Genomic DNA, 17,283 nt, shown 5'->3' with positions numbered 1-17,283 from the left:
ACCCCCTACTCACCCTGGAATGACTATGTCAGCACAGAGCCCCACAATGTTAAATTCTGTAGATCCCAATGTTGGCGGACAGGTTATGGACATTCATGCCCAATAGTATAAGGGAACTCAAGGAAGAAGGAAACACACGCAAAAACTATTTTAAGACTCTCTGAACTTTGACCAGATGTGACACTTAATATGAAACTCCAGACAGCTGTGATTATTTTTTACTTTTGTCATTTTTTTCATCAAGCAACAGAGGACCAATGGGACAAGAACACAAATGTGAAGCGACGGGCTCATCGAGACAGTTTTGTCCATGCAGAGATCCTCTGGAGAAAGACTCCGAGAGTTATAACTACTGTAGCATAAACATAGGGACTAAGTTAAACTTGTACATTTCTGTTGATCACTCCGTTATGTTGCCTCAAATAGTTTTAGAAGAGAAAAAAAAAATATATCCTTGTTTTCCACACTATGTGTGTTGTTCCCAAAAGAATGACTGTCTTGGTTCATCAGTGAATTCACTATCCAGAAGAGACTGTGGTATATTTTAAACCTGTTGGGCCAATGAGAAAGAACCATGCTGCGGAGCAAGATGGACGCTTGGCTGAGCCTCATCACTAACTCCAGCGGCTAGAATGTGTTTTTAAGCCCGGCCTTTGTTCCCCCGTCCATGTGTCCTTTAGTTTCAAACAGATCTTTATAGTTTGTGCTTCATAAGCCAATTCTTATTATGATTTTTGGGGGACTGTTCTTCAAAGAGCTTGCCAGTGAAGATTTAGAGACAGAGCGAAGGCTTCTTCAAGTTCCGAGCCTTGGCTGTGGACAAAACAATCTTAAGTTGGGCAGCTTTCCTCAACGCACATACACACACAAAAAAGAAAGCTATTCATGGTCTTTGCACCATACGTAGGATTCTATCAGGAACTCAAAGCTTGGGGGATAAAAAGGAGCAAGAGAATACTGTAACAAACTTCGTACAGAGTTCGGTCTTTTAATTGTTTCATGTTAGATATTCTATGTGTTTACCTCAATTGAAAAAAAAAAAGAATGTTTTTGCTAGTATCAGATCTGCTGTGGAATTGGTATTGTATGTCCATGGGATCCTCTTTTCTCAGCACGTGTTCCTCACTAGAAGAAAATGCTGTTACCTTTAAGCTTTGTCAAATTTACATTAAAATACTTGTATGAGGACTGTGGCGTTATGTTAAAAAAAAAGGTGTTAAGTCACAAAATGCGGTAATAAATATTTCATTTTTGATTTTTTGTTAGGCTTTGGTGTTTTTAATGGTTTGAAGGTGGCAGGATGTCAGCTACTGGGCACTGATGAAGTAGGTGATGGTTTCCCATCCCCGCCCCCACCCTAAGGAAGTTGAGCATATTTAAGGTGTAACTTACCAGCATCTGTAGTCATCATCTGTAGCTTTTCATTATGTGTTTGGACTCTAAGGTTTCATCAACAGAAAACTTCCAAAGGTATGAAATTACATGTGTTATAACCAGCTTGAGAAATCACCATCAAAATGCCCAGCCTGCCTTATTATAGCTGCATGATGTTTTAAAAAGCAATTTCAGATAAAGCTTTTGCCTTTGCACCCACCAGTAGAATAAAGGGTTTGTTCCAAGTTAATTTTATATCATAAGAAATTATGTGTGTGCTCAAACATGATTTATCTGTATTCCATCTTACTCAAATACTGTTGACTATGTAAATTAAAGCTTATATATAGACGTCTATAGATAAGTAAACACTTTCTATGGAGTTGGAAATTCTGAGCTTAAAGGAGTACTTAAGGATTAATATTTAATACAAATAACACAGTGCTATCTTTTTAATAACATGCTTTCTCCATGTGCAGGGATGCAAGTATGATAATTTGGTGGCTCAATTTTTTTTCCTTAAAAGAAGGAAAAGAAAAAAGAGATTCTGTGATAGCATTTTCAAAGCTTCACTTGGTACTTAGAGCCACAAGCTTGTTGGTGTTGCACAGTGCGTGCTAAAGTGTGCAAAATGTAGACGCTTAGAGATCTGTGCACTCATAGAGTTTCCAAATCCACACTGCTTAGACTTTCCTAGCTCCTAAATAGTGACTCCTCCATTTAAAAGGGACAATAAATAGGAGGTGGAGAGATGATCCACTTTGTAGGGGAAGAGCTCACTAATCACACAAGCTTACACTTGGAAGCAATCCATAGCGGCCTCTCAGGCCAGCCTTTCCCTGTCTCCTCCTTAGACGGCCTTAATGGAAGCTCTGCGTACCAATGAGCAAGTGTATAAATCGCTATTGTTTTCTTTTATATTGTTAAGTAAAATTTTTATAAGTGCATTTATTGCTTTAATTAGTGCACTGCTCTTTAAGCCTAGAAACAGCAGTGCGTGACACAAACACAGGGATCTCATAAAACACACAGAGCCCCCCCTCCCTCTCACTTTCCCTGTTCCATTTTACATGGAATCTTTCTGTAAAATTTAAATATTTGCATATGTTTGCTTTAAATGCTCTGATGTAAACTCTCACAAGTTCCTCATTTATAAACTGACTCTCACATCAGTTGAAAGGGGAAAAAAAATTATACTGGCAGGTTTTCTTCCATTGCTCTCCATAAGGTAAATGCGGCAGGGTTTCCTTGGTCACAAGCTCATGTTTATAAAAAGTATTTTATGGAGTTATTACATTATTCCACGATGGGTAGAACCCAGAGTTGGTGAGCCTTAGTTTGAATTCACAGACTCATCTTGAACTTAGTATCTTGGCCAATCTGTATCCCATCATGCTAATTTTAACCTTAGATATTTGGAGCTGAGTGATAATTGTGGTAATATCTATGCATTTTTCTTGCCCCGCCCCCACCCCATTTTATGACAGAGGGATGATGAATTTATCCAATTTTTATAGTGCTTTTTATACCACCTCAGAAGGCGCTTGCTCCTATCTCGGGTTTACTATTTAGTATAAAGAGTTCCGATTTGGGTATATTTAAGAAAGACTCAGCTGTCAAACGCAAAGAAACTGGGAATGGTGTTTTGACAACCATATAGTGTTAAAGGAAATACTGTAGTCTGAATAAAATTGCTTATGTTCTCCAAAACAAGAGTAATATAAAAACACTTTTTTATTTATATGGAAAAGCAAAAGCAGAAATAAACTCCAAAGGTTTCCCTTTCTTCAAGAAATTCCGAGAGAGAGCTGCGGTCGCCATCTGTTAAGGGTTGGGAATTGAACAAGAAGCCACATTTTAAAGAAAAAGAAAAGTCCATAGGAGGCTGTGTCTTCCACGATCCCTCGCTTGCCGCTAACCTCGGGTCAGCACCCGAACCCCCCACTCCAGCTCCCTGGATGGGTCTGTCCAGTCCATCAAGGTCCTGCTCGCCGGCTGGCCCTCCCACTCCCGCGGGCCTGTTAACCCGGAGCAGACCCGGGAAGGGAAATGTGGCTAATATCTCTAGCAGCTGTCAAAAGGAGGGCCCTTCCTTCAAAGGGATCCTCCGCAAATTCTCCATTAGTCTTGCAGGCCAGCAATTTGATAAGTAACCTGGACCTCGGCTAAGGCTACAAGTCGCCACTTTGCCAGAGGGTCCTCTTTCGAGCTGTTTAAATGGCCGGGTGGCCCTAGCTAAGCCGCCACCCTGTGGTCCAGGGGCAAAGGAGTTTCGGAACAAGCCAAGAGCATGGAGGATCTGTCCGCGGTCATGCGTGCAGATGGCCTCCCCGTCGCGAGTTTGTTTGTTGTACAGACGAACCTGCTGCAAACGGATGGAGGGGGACAAGTAACCGTGGGGTTTTTGTTTTGTTTTGTTTTGTTTTTTGTTTTTGTTTTTCCAGTAATCAACTACGGGCGTCGTGCGCTTGGGGAGACCCCGTAGTCCCAGCGGGGCTGAAGGAAGGTGCAGCGCTGGACTCTGGCGGTCAAATCGTGATGAGAATGGGGACCGTCGGGGCAGTGTTTGAAGGGAGGTTTTAATATTAATAGTTTCGCTGTAGAGACAGAAGGGAGATTGCGTCTACTGCTCCTCCGGGCAGACTCTGGGTGACAGGAATGATGGATGATCCGGCAGAGCCCAGCGGCCCCTCCCCTCCAGCCCCAACAGTGTCAAAGCTACTTTAGCTGAGGCTTTAGAAATAAAATAAATAAACAGCATCGCCCCCTTCTCTTCGCACCACCGCCCCACCCCCACTTTCCGACACCGATTTATGGATCATTATGAATCAATTACCGCTCTCAATACTTTCCCATTGGCTTAAATAAAACAGTGGAAAGATAAAAACGCGGGGTTCGGTGGGGGATTTTTCCCCCCTTGACAGAAACAATCACAAAATCCATTATCTCATAATCAGAGGCCTTGGGTTAGGAGGTGAAGAGAAAAGAAGGGGTCACTCAGGAAATAACGCAGGAGCGCCAGAGGGGAGGTGTCGCCCAGTCTCTGCCTTTGTGGTATTTGGTTTGTTTGTTGTGTGTTTGGGGTGTTTTCAACGCAGGGGAGGGGGGGCTGCGCGTGAGAATCTGCCTCCTGCAAGTTGATGGCCTGACCCTTAAACTCCTTTGCTGAATCCTCCTTCAGGGTGTGCCCGCCCAAGCATCTCTTGGTGGCCTGGAGTGAGTTCGCACGTGGAGAAAGGTGTGGAGGAATGGGCTGGTCTGCAGGGCAGATTTGCACTTTGTTGTAGGCAACTCTGCTTGGGCAGCTGGGGGGCCGCGTGGGGACAGTCCCCCTCCTGCCACTCCGCCTGTCCCGCATACGGCTGGCCGGTTTTGTCTTGCAACAGTTTGGGATCTGGACAAGCCCCCCTCCTGCCCCCACCTCGCCGCCCGAGGCTTTTCTTCCCTCTCGGGCCTCTGGCGGGGCGGCGCTCTAGGTCCTTGTAGGTGTTTCTATGACTACATTGTGTGTGTGGGAGGGTCAGATGTGGGGGTTGCCCGAGAGAGGGCCGTTCCTGGGCGGTCATTTATCAATGTCACCCACATAATGATTCTCTCTGCAGCGTCCTATTGATGAGGATAATTACATTAGCTCAGAGTGACTGATCAATGAAAAACCACCACACAAAAACTTCTTCACTCCTCTATAATACCAAAAACCGATACAGAAATAACAGAAAGTCTGATTTTCTTCCCCTCCTTCTATCCACCAATAGATTCTGCACACCCCGCCCCCTCCCCAGGACCCGGGAATAAAGTAACAAAATAGACCTAGGTTTGTTTCGTTCACGGAGGATGCAATTTTGCCTGTGAATGCATTTGCTCTAAGTACGTTGGCTTCGTTCCTCCTTTGGTAAAGAATATCAACGGATTTGCTACTGTGAGTGGCTTTTAGACTGGTCTGTGGTTTTCCGTTCTTTTTATTTCTTTTCTCCCCATTGGACCTTTCTCCCCTACTTCAAAAAATGATAGGCAATTCTTTTTATACATCAACGGAAAAAGTAATTATTCTAGATCCTTTCTCTAGATTTTTTTTTTAAATAAAGCATTTGCCTTGATCGGGTTATCTTTTTGTCTTTATCACTTCACAAAGTAGAGCAATTAAAGACGTGACGTTGTGTGTGGATTAAGAGTGGATCCATTATATGGCGGCATAACTCGCTATATTCTCGCCTAAAAGTTTGCCACTAAATTACGATTTCGCTTTTTCTAGACTTGAAAATCAATATTTTCTCAATTAAAGAGAATTTTAATGCCTTACTTGCGAGTTGTTAAAGGCTCTGTAAATTTTATTGTAATGTTTCTTAGCCTCGGAGTAGATCCAAGAGACGTTGATTCTCCGGGTCTTTTTCGTCTAGCCAGGAACCTTCCACTGGTTTCAGATGAAATACCAGCTACAAAGGTAAGCAGAGTTCCGCAGGGGACCAGGCACTGGGAGGGAGTCCTACATGGCCAGAGGCCATTGTCTGGTGTCTTTCCACCTCTCTGTGTCCCACCTCTCGCAAATGACAGAAGTGTTCATTTAATCTTTCTCAGAGGCAAGCACAAGAGACTCCCATCTGCTCTGGGACAGCTAGAAAAAACAAGAGGTGCATTTCAGAAAGATTCTAGACTATTCCCAGTGCCCCAAATCCCTTAGTCTTTTCCCTAAAGTGTACCTCAGAAAGACCCTTTCACAAATTCTGCCATATTTGACATGTACCCAGCCTCTGTGTCCCAACTCGCTAGCCACCCTCAGGGGCACAGTGTTTACAGATGTAAACACTTGCTCTTCCCGCAAAGTTCTCTTCCCAGTAAAAGTTCGTGGAGAGAATTAAGTGTGTTGTGTTAATAGCCCATGCCTGCCAGTGTTCTCTTGCAAACTTGAAGTCTAGTGATCAGGAGGGTGGCATTGAACTAGACTTGCTGAGCTTCGGATGGCCCAAGGATGCCCAAAGGCCATGGACTAGGACCGAAAGTATGGTGGAGAAACTTTATAAAAAGTAAAGCAGAGAGAAGGAAAATTGAGCTGTGATGGGTAATCAGAGAACAGGGAGTGGCAGAAAGTGAGTCTTCCTGACTTCTTTATAATTTAAAAAGAGGTAACAAAAGGGAATCTGTTGCCCAAGGATTACAACATTTTTTTTTTTTTTTAAATCCAAAGACAGTTTATAAGTGAGTCCTCAGAGGTGCTGGGAAGGGCCTGAACATCTCAGAGGATCCACTCAGAAAGTTCCCTTTGCAATTCACTCTCAGTTAATTTGCTGGGAATGAGAAGACTGGGAAAAGGGCTATGTGTGTGGTGAACTGAGGGCTTAAGTAAGTATGAGGGGAAGGGGCACCTACATATAATGAGGCTGCTGTTTTAAGCTGAAGAGAAAAGAAGTGAGGTAGACAAAAGCCACACACACACACACACACACACACACACACACACACTCACATACTACTCACACACACACAGTGCACTTTAAAATTATTCTTACCTACCTGCTTTCTTTTCTTCTCTAACTACACACTGTATGGACTCCTATACATAGGTAGGGGAAATACTCAGTGCGTCATATTGTCTGCAGACCCACCCTACAGACCCCCATTTCTGTAGACTCCTGACTGTAAGCCTAGACCGTGGCCTTTTTATGAAGGGAGTCCGGCTTTGTTAATGTATTTGTACTTTTCTGCTTTCACTCTAGGTTTCTGCTTTGGAGGAAGGAGGAGGTACACGGAGGGGGAGGGGAAGAACACAAAGACTATCTAGTTCTCGCCGAGCAGGTTTCAAAATAGGAACTTAATGGGAAGAAAGAATAAAAATAAGGAGGGTGAGAATTATGCATTACAACAAGTTTACCAGTCTGTGAAGATTTTTTTTTTCCTTTTGAGGATTTTGTTTTCCTCATATGGAAACATTTTCAAATTTTAATCCTTTAGCAGACAAAACCTCAATATAAATATGACATGGGCCACTGGCAAAAAAACGAACTTAAACTCAGTGCCCAGAGGGGAGGGGTGCAGGGAGAAGAGAGGGCCCTTTCTGATTAATAACTAGCAGGGTAATGTTGAGGGCTTTTTCTGCCCGATTGCCTTTTTGAATTAGAGCCGATTTCTTCACACTTCAATAGTGCCTGTCTCCTTTAAAATGATTGGCAGATCTGTTTCTCTTTTTTCTCTCCCTGAGACTTAATGATGTAAATTTTCTAATTAGTTAAATCATATTGCTCAAAGGGCTAATATTTACCGTGTAAGAAATGATCATTCTGATTTGGACCTCTTGAAATATTTCGAGAAATAACATTTGGCTTTTAGGTTGAGGGATGAGAGAGGGGGAGGCGCTGATGGAGTGAGGGAAGGCACGGACCGGCAACATGTTAAATTAATAGTTCAAGTTGAGCTGGGCTCACACCCCAAGTCCGCTTTTATTTTTCAATCAGCGAAGATTTAATTGGCAGCCCTCGGGCCGGGCGATCTGATATTTTCTCATTAGTTTCCCATCACTAATCTTGAGTGGTAGGTTGCCTTACAGGTTGTCAACATTTGACCAATTTTATTTAAGGAGGGGTGGGGTGGGGGGCGCATTATGACTCCGGGATGTGAGACCTGCAAATAAATCCTGCTTGGATCAGCGGAACTAACAGGCGAAAAAAAATGTTGACTATTCATCGTCGCATCTAATAAGTTGCATTAATGTATATTTCAAGATGGGTGATTATACTTGCGCTGTAAAGACACACATGAAAAGAGGTCGGAGCGGGAGTACTAAACTAGTTGAAGTGAAACATAGATACATTTCGAGCTGAAGGTAAATAAGTCGAGTGGAATCGCTGTTGAGGGTTTAGGAGCTAGGATCCTCCTCCCCTTCCTCTTGCAGCTGCGTGCAACCGCCAAGCCTGTGTCACCAGCTCTGAGCAGCTCTGCGGGCTGGTCCACAGATAACATCAGAGCGCCCCCTGCTGGCTAGCAGGGCAGACGGCGGCGGGACGGCCCCCCGCGAAGCCAACGGTGTTTTTCTGCGCCCCCCACCCTCCACCTACCCTTTCCACCACTCCCACCTTCGTCCGGCTGCAGCAAGAGAATAGCTTGTCAAGGCTGAACATTTAAATGAATAAATGATAAAAATAATAATAAAATAGGAAAGTACCCACACCTTTCACTTAGCCTCGGGGAATAAATGCCCAAATGCCTAAGCAAAAAAGATACGTTTTCTAATCTCTTTATTCTGTGGGGGTTTGCTCAAGTTTGCTTTTCCTCCTTGAGAGTTTAACTTTCAAAGATATATTTTAATGGACAATACAGAAGGATTTTTTATTATTAAAAATAGATATCTGATGAGGGGCAACAAAGAACGCCAAATAATATTTCTTATACTTGTAAAATCAAACTCCTAGGGGAAATTTCACAGGTTTATAAAAGTCTTCAGGAATCGCTTTTGGAATTTAGGCAGTTCTCAGTTTGAGGTAACCTCTTTTGCACACATCAGTGGGATCCCAGAGCATTCAAATCTCTCTCTCTCTCTCTCTCTCTCTCTCTCTCTCTCTCTCTCTCTCTCTCTCTGTGTGTGTGTGTGTGTGTCTGTCTGTCTGTCTGTCTGTCTTAGTTGTCACAGAATCTATACACAAACAGGTCTTTTCCATGTGCGTGTTTTCTTCCCTGGCCCGGTTTTCTCGCTTTTGCTGGACACGGACAGAACTGCTGGAGCGCACCCCAATATCCAGCCGCCGGCGGAATGCAGGTACTTCATCTCCACGATGCAAGGTGCGCCGCATGGTTTCAGAGGGTTGGGGTTTGGTGCACAGCGGCGTACTTGAGCGTTCAGATTACTCTCGCCCGGGATTTCTGCACAGCGTGGAAGGCGAAAGCACACAGGTAACGCGACCCATCTCCATCGCCTCTGCTTCTGGAAGAAGACACTGACAAAGCAGCCCAGTCTCAGAAGGGTCTTCCCACCGCAGTTAGACAACCCCCCCACACACACACACACCAAACGTGGCAATCTTCCACGCGGAACGACTTTAGCTTCTCGGGGAGTTTTTTGTTTTGATCTTAAAGAATCAAATTGTGGGGTTTCTGAGAGCAATTCTGAGAAACGAGGCTCTGGGGAAGGAAGGAACAGCGGACAGGGAGAACAGCATTTGCAAAAGGTGCAGCTCCTTTCTTTCCTCCCCAGTGTTTTTAGTTCTTGGATTGGGCAATCCATTCTCTACCCTGGCTCCTCTGCAGATTCCACTCTCACAACTCAGCCCCCACCCCCGTTCGTGGACGTTGGAGGTCTGTGTCAGGCACCCTGGGGCCCCACAGAAAAGGGCACTTCTAGGAAAAGGCAGTGGTGGGAGTCAACACAGATCGTTTGGGAAGAATTGGGATACCTTAGTGTAGCTGAGCTTGAAATATTGTTGGGGGCTATTGTAATAACTGAGGTAAATTTAAATATGCACCATTCAAGCAAACTGTTATGATGAGAAGGAATCTATTTCGAAGTTCATTGCATTACTTTAAAAGTATATTCTACTCTGGGGAAGTCTGCCACTACGGTTGACTTTTTGAAAGGTCCCCCTTTAAGCTCGATAAAGTGTAAAAGAAGTTACTGCACAACACATGGACCACCTTAAATATATGTATATATGGGTATATGCATGCACATGGAATGCATAGCTGTCCGTGTAACTATATAAACACATTAAAACAAACACAAGGAAGTGGACCTCATTGCAGCTGAATTCAGAATGAGAAGCACATCAGCAATATACTCTCACACTCACCGATGGAGGAAACATAGAAATCCTACTGTGTTTGGTTACATACAGCTTAATAAAATTGGGAGACATTGACAGTCTGGTCAATGCTCTAAGTAAATTGACACAAAGCTCCTCCAGAAGAGACAGAAAATACCCCGCCATTAATCTTAAACCACTTGATGATTATGATTGAAAGAAAGAGATCACTAAGACTTATCTTCTCAAATGGCTGTTAACAGCCCCATGCCTATATTGTGGCAACAAAATTAACTCTCCAGGAGGAATGGCGCTGTTTTTAAAAATTGTTTTGTTTTGCTTTAAAGGCAAAGAAAAAAAAATCCAAGGAACCTGCTTTAAACACCCTGGATTTGTCGCTGGGGAGAGGCTGCACTTCACTTCTGGTTTGCTCAGTTGGGCTACAAAAGAAAGGAGATCAAATGATAACTCCACGGGATAAAGGAAAACACTAATATCGGGCATTAGTTTTCCCTCTTGCTTAGAAGAACTTAAAAACACTTTTTTAAAAAATGTTTTGTGGTTGAAAGTTGTGCAGATGTAAAAGGTGTTACCTTGTCCACGGCTATCAGCTGACTCCTGTCATTTGAGTTCTGCAAGCTTTTTGTATCAAATTGAGTTTGTGGGAAAGAGAATTAGATACCAATATTGTGCACTTTCAAGTAACTACCCTCCACCCCATCCCCACCCCCATCCTCCACCCCCACCCTCGGCCCCCAAGCCTGTATCTGAATGATGATGCCCTAATAACCAGAGAGCCACACTGAACAGAAAAAGGTGGCTAAGCACTCCATCACTGGGCTTTCTGACAAAGATGCAGCCGCTCTTTGCCCCTAGAGTCTCAAGAGAGAATGTGTCTATATATGCAAAAGCCCTTATGTTTTTCTTAGAAACTTGAATTGGGTGAACATTTCTGAGGGTCCTGAATAATTAACATTTAGAAAAGCTAAATGCTGAACAAAGAGAGTCAGGTATCAACAACAGAAAGATAAAATAAACCTTGCTAAAAAAAAATTATTCTTTCAACTGCACAGTTCCAGATGTCGCATCTCAACCTCTCACTGAGTGACCTGCTCTGTGAGCATGCACTGGAGCCCTCTCTCCACCAGAGATTCGGGAACCCCAGGGTGTCTGGAGAGAGGGGAGGGGATGGGACCTCCTGGCAGCCTACTCTTCCCACCTGTTCCCTCCGCCCCAAGCTAGAGAAAGTGGCGCCCAGACTCCAAGGGGCACTCATAAGGGTGTGTCGCCAAACCCAAGTGGAAACCCAAGTAGGTCCCCGAAGGCCCAGCAGTCTGCCAAAGGGACAAGACCTAAGGGTCGGAGGCACACTCCACCGCCTGTCTAACTGCCTGGCGGGCTGCCTGCGCTTGGGTGGACAAAAGGCTCACTGGCTACTCTAGTGTCACAGCTGTTCTGTGTCCTTCGATGGAGGGAGTAGGCGCTGTGGTGTTGGAACGCGCGCGCGCGCGCGGGACACACGTGCACTTGTGTCTATATTCAGACTCAGGCACTCAACTGCTTAAGTTCCTGGCTCTACGCAGCCCCCTTAGCAGATCCCACCGCATCCCTACACTACCTGTGTCCCCGGAGCCACACCCGGACGGGTGTACCCACTTTGAACCGCAAAGCCTCAGGAGACCCAGGCGAGGAGAGGCAAGAGGCCATAGGATAGGCGGGGTCAAAAAGAATGATTTGAGTTCTTAGCTGGGAAATCCCTACCTTCCAGCTACTGTCACCATACTCCATCTTTCCCGCCCAGACCTACCCGGTCCAAGAGGCAAAGATATTGATTATGGAAAAAAAAAACCAAAAAAAAAAAAAACCAAAAAAACAAACAAACAAAAAAAACCTGGCTCAGGGAAACCCCGGGGGTGGCCACTGACTCCTGAGACTGAGCAGGCTTGGCTTAGGTTCGGGAAACACAGTTTTAATTTTCTTAATGAAGGCGCGCTCTAGAGCTCAGCTGGTAATGGCTGTGCCGAGTTTAATAGACTTCTGTCGAAGAGCAGAAGACGGATAACTATCGGTTCTAAGTAATCTGCTCTAATGCAATTATTTTCCCAGGTTCGAAAGTCATTCTGCAGAGAGGGCAGGAGTGAATTAAGCCCCCGGGGGACCTTGGACACAAGAGACCGCCTGAAACTGGACCTGAACCTGTTTGGAGAGACACTTAGGCTTGAGGGTGGAGTCCAGGGCTTCACTGACCTTAATGTCCTCACCTCACCCGCTCTCCTCTCTCACCCATTCATCGTTCTTCCTCCACCATTGGTCCCTGTCCCCTTCTCCATCTCTTTCTTCTTCTTTCTCCTCACCTCCTCCAGAAACGCATGTTACTTTCCTCTCCTCCTGCATTTTACTCACTTTTGGGGGTGGGGTGTAACTTTTGCTGACCCCCAGTCGGAGTATTTCTCTCGGAAGTGTACTCACACAGAAGTCACTATTGGACTGTCAGGAGTCGGAAGAAAATTGTGTGTGATGTTTAGAATATCTGTGTCGCCATGCACACAGCTAATATGTATTTCTAGCCGAACAGGGAAGCAGTCCAATCCACATCGACATATAAAAGTTAGCCTCCTTAGAAGCTTTTACACAAATTATCATTCCAGGAAATTTTTATTTGGAATTATCCAAGCTCTCCTCAGCTATCTACTTCACTTGGCCTGAAACACAAACCTCAGGAAATCGTGATTTAAAGATATAAAAACTAACAGGAGTCATAATTTTCCTTTGCACAGAAACCAAGCCAAATCAAGGCAAGGAAGCCATTGTGCCCAGAGGAAGCCTGGAGCTTCTGGCAGAGGCACTTTACCACCAACTTAGCTCCAGGACAAAGGGGGTTCTTGAAAGGAGGGCAAAAATGAGCTTAAACCCAAGGTGTTCATTCCAGAACCCTAGAACATCACCGCCCACCCCCAGTGTGAGAGAGCCCTGGTTTGACTGGAATACTGTGGAACCCACTCCTTGTTACTGTTCAGTCCTATGGAAACTATCTTCTTCCCTCCCCTGTTCTTTTCCCTTCCTTTTTTAGGCACAAGCACAAAGCTCTGTAACTATCATCTCTTCTTTGCCCCAACCCTGTCCTTTGCCCACACTCCTGTCTCAGATCACAGTAGCCAAGAGCTCAGCTGGCATATAGTCATAGGAAGCTGGGAAACAGCAAGGAGGAGACCCTCTTATCTCTTGACCCTGTGGTACACACCTCCTCTGGATGGTCAGAATTGTGTAAGAGGAGTGGACAATTCTGTTTCCTCTCCCTCTCTTCCCAAGCTCTTCCTAAGCTCTTGGGTCCTTAAGCCCAAAGAATTTTCCAGGTTTGCAGACACTAGGCAGAGTGAACACATAGGATTTATCATCTAAATGAAGAGGAGGTGGCCTTGGATAGACACCAGCTAAAAGAACTACATCTAATTCCTTTGGTGTTTGGACTTCATGACCCTTTAGTTAGAGCCCGAGGAAAGTGTGAGAAGTCCCCAACAATGCCCAGTTCCACCCCTTTCCAGCAACCTTGAATTTAGATGGTACTAAGGATGGAGACCATTCCCTTAGCTGCAAGGGCAAAGTAGCCATGATGTAACCAGTAACTGCCACTCAGCCCCACTCTGCCACCTTACCACTTTCACCTCAAAATCTATTATCCAATCAGGGCTCAGGCTGCCAGTTGAGTGACTAAAAAGAGTAACTTGAACCCTGAAAGCCCTCAGGCTCTTGCTCTGTTTTTGCATAGTAGGAAAGCAGAGGAAAAGAGACAGTCTGCCCCAAAAGTGGGTTTTTAAAGTTCTCCTTTAGAGGAGCCAAGTTGAGAAGGACCAGGTCCAAGGGAAGAAATGCCTGGTGGCTATCTTTTCTACCCAGGAAGAAACCTGTATGTGCTCACGAGCCCATCTCTCCTCTCACCAGCCAAGACCCCTTTGAAAGGTATCTCAGGGCCCCTCACTTCCCCTCCTCCAGATGTATGTGTCCCTGAGCCTTTGCAGTTCATCTGACCTCTGGAGCAAAGGACTAGATCAGTCTGGAGAACATTAAGAAGGCCCCAGGAGGAGGCTTGGTTCTGCCTCATCCATTCTTTTGTCTCAGTGTCAAAGGGCACATATTTACTTCCACTTGTCAATATCAGGAGAGGAAAGCATTTCTCCCCCATTGTTTTTGTAGTGAATTAAACATATGACCACATGAACATCATGCTTGGGATTGTCTAAAGTAGACTTACCTGAACATAGAGCACTCTTAAAATCAAAGCAAGTAGACAGCATTGAACACCTGAGTCCCCTTTCCACCACCGCCTTCCCAAATAAGATTAGTGGTTGCTTCTTTTGTTTTTGTCTTTTTGTTTTTGTTATTGTTGTTTTTGAGACAGGCCCACTATGTACCACTGGCTATCCTGGAACTTGCTATGTAGACAGGGCTGGCCTCTAATTCACAGAGATCCTTTTGCCTCTGCTTCCCAAGTGCTGGGATTAAAGGCACGAGCACCCCAATATTAGGCAAGATGTGAGCATGGTAGCTCCGCCCTATAATGCTAGCACTCTAGAGAGTAAGACTGAGGCAGGAGGCTCACCATAAATTCCAATCAAGACTATACAGCAAGATCCTGTCTCAAACAAATTAAGGATTTTAGGTGACAAGAGCTTCTCAATCAATACACAAATAATATGCTTACATCTTTAAGTTCCCTTAAAAGAGGTGAGCAATGACCTTGCCATTTCTGAGCCTTTCTTGTGCCCCTGTATTTACAGAGCTTCCCTAATTGTCATACAGGGTAGGCAGCCTGTTTCCAGGGATGCTTTGCTCACCACAGCAGTGTGAAGACAGTGGTCCATACTTGAATTCGTATCTCCAAGTCGTCCATACTTTACTCCTAATCAAATCAAGTCATAGGTTATTGACAAGTTCAGACAGCCTACCTCAATTGCCAAGATTTTACTCCTAACTTATGTCTGATTTTATTTTTCTGTTCTGTTCTCAATAAAAAATAAATTAAAAAAAATAAAAAATTAAAAAAATTAAAAAAAAAAATCCAATAGAAGCAGAGAACACCTACCCTCTCTGATGATGCATTTACAAAATCATGTCATATAAGCCTCCCTTAATTGTTCTATGGAAACCAAGTTCTTTCCAAATAGTTTGGCAAATGCAGCATCAGGTTAATTCAAAGACAGTTGCCTCGAAGACCCACCAATAGTCAGTAAATTCTGACAACTTTTCTAACATTTCTCTGAACTGCTGAGCAGAGATCTGCAGGCTTGTTGAGAAATTATGGTCATCATCCTGACAGAGCCAGACAATGGATTTGAAAGCAGTCTTTAATACGTAGTTTAGAATTCATTTGTCTTCTTTTTGAGGCATGGTTCTCTATATAGTTTCTAGCTGGTTGGGAACTGACCGTATCATCAGCCTGGTTTAAAGTTGTTTCTCCTGCCTCAGCCTCCTGAGTGCTGGGATTATGGACATGCACCACCATATCTGCTTTGTGTTTGTTTGTGTGTTTGTGTTTTTACAATTCACTTCTAACATCTAACCTCTAAGTTTTCCTAGGCATTATTTAATAGATAACAAAGTTCTCCAGACTTTTGCGAGCCACATCTGGAAACACTTCCTCTGCTCTACACATCACCATCCCCCAGGCACCAGAGAGAGCAAGAGCCTGAGGACACCCCCCCCCCCCATTATATGATAGCATCAGCTTTTAATCAGCGAAAGGCACTCCTATTTAAATTTACAGGATGACTCTTTATTTCATTTATCTTTTCTTTTGGAGGAAAGTGAAACAAGAGCACCACCCTTATTAATTATAAGATTGATGGGGTGAAAAAAGCCAAATGAATTTGGCTTGCAAATTATTAGTGGAGGTATGAATATTTATGAGCATGCCAGGAACTGTAGTCATGAACCCTGGGCATCAAGCTTCGGAGACAGTCAGACCAATGCCTTCTGTGAGGTTCAGCCTTCCCAAATCTGACATGACACAAATGGGAAACTTCGAAATTAGAGCCAGGGTGGCCTTCCATCAAATACGTTACCTTTTTTGGTGTGTGGCTAGCCTTGCTAAAGACGAACTTACTTGCAGAGTCTCTGTCACTTGCTTTCAGAATCCTTTTAAATGAAAGGCAGATTAGTTGTAGAAAGAAGAGTCTTGTGTTTTTCCTACTTGATATTCATCTATTTTAAATCAAGTTTTATGTAAAATATTTGTGCTATGGAATTTTAAAATTTAAAAGTGTTTTTATTCAGTGTAAAAATACCGAGAAGCTAAAATATCACAAGCATACAGAGGATTTAAATAGACATGACTAAGGTGTGTGTGTGTGTGTGCGTGTGTGTGTGTGTGTGTGTGTGTGTGTGTGTATGAGAGAGGGGGAGAGAGAGAGAGAGAGAGAGAGAGAGAGAGAGAGAGAGAGAGAGAGAGAGGAGGATGAAGCTCACCTTTAATCCTAGCACTCAGGAGACAATGTCAGGCATATCTCTGTGAGTTTGAGGCTAGCTTGGTCTACATAGTGAGTTCAAGGCCAGCCAGACCTACAGAAACAAAAGCCTATCTCCAGAAAAGAAAGTAAAAGAATCAAAACAACAACAACAAAACCATCCTCCTCATCATCACCACCAACAACAAGAATTTAGAAATATATGAAAAAGACAAACTGCATCTTCCTCTTGATTAGACCTGGTGGGGTTTCTGAGAGCTCTTTGGAAGGGATGCCAGAGGTCTGGCATTGAATGAGCTCAGCCTCTTTTTCCATCTCCTTTCTTCAGGGTGTGTGATTAGGAGCCCATCAAACTCTGTAGAAAACGGGTCCCTATGACTTCAGAGTTTGTTTTGCAGACCTACTTGGAAAAGGAGACAGGGTACATTCAAAACAGAAAAGTTAAGTAAGCATCAAAAAAAAAACCAAAAAAAAAACCAAAAAACCCACAAACAATTTAATAAATATTCCTCGGATTGTTCTGAAAAAACAAACAAACAAAAAACTGCTCAACCACATGTCCCCCCTCCCTCACAATCTAAAGTGGATATTTGTGATAAATTGATGCTTTGTGTATAGCCTGTCTCAATTTGTCCCCTTTTTTTAAGGATGTAATATTTTTAAAGAAGCAATTCGACTGACAACAATTCACTTGAATTCACCAACCTTGAAATTGATGCATCTCC

The 17,283-nt window shown here is 43.9% G+C and overlaps 1 protein-coding gene and 1 long non-coding RNA gene across 14 annotated transcripts in view; one reads left to right on the top strand and one right to left on the bottom strand.

Annotated features, from left to right (window-relative positions):
• Meis2 (Meis homeobox 2) overlaps positions 1-1,260 on the top strand; it is a 201,683-nt gene extending 200,423 nt beyond the window's left edge. For all 13 annotated transcript variants that reach the window (XM_034493822.2, XM_034493821.2, XM_076929467.1 and 10 more), the window contains one exon: positions 1-1,260. This exon is cut by the window's left edge and continues 181 nt beyond it. In XM_034493822.2, the coding sequence (XP_034349713.1) occupies positions 1-106 (106 nt within the window). In that variant the 3' untranslated portion in view covers positions 107-1,260.
• Positions 1,261-9,069: 7,809 nt separating this feature from the next.
• Positions 9,070-12,205, bottom strand: LOC143441398 (uncharacterized). The gene is made up of 2 exons (XR_013108752.1): positions 11,859-12,205; positions 9,070-9,296 (listed from the first exon to the last, which is right to left on the bottom strand). It is a non-coding gene; the product is annotated as an uncharacterized LOC143441398 (long non-coding RNA).
• Positions 12,206-17,283: the final 5,078 nt, after the last annotated feature.

Source organism: Arvicanthis niloticus, chromosome 2, assembly GCF_011762505.2.
Source record: "Arvicanthis niloticus isolate mArvNil1 chromosome 2, mArvNil1.pat.X, whole genome shotgun sequence".
NCBI classification, from domain to species: domain Eukaryota; kingdom Metazoa; phylum Chordata; class Mammalia; order Rodentia; family Muridae; genus Arvicanthis; species Arvicanthis niloticus.
Note: the sequence above shows the minus strand (reverse complement) of the source record. Positions and strands in the feature narration are given on the sequence as shown.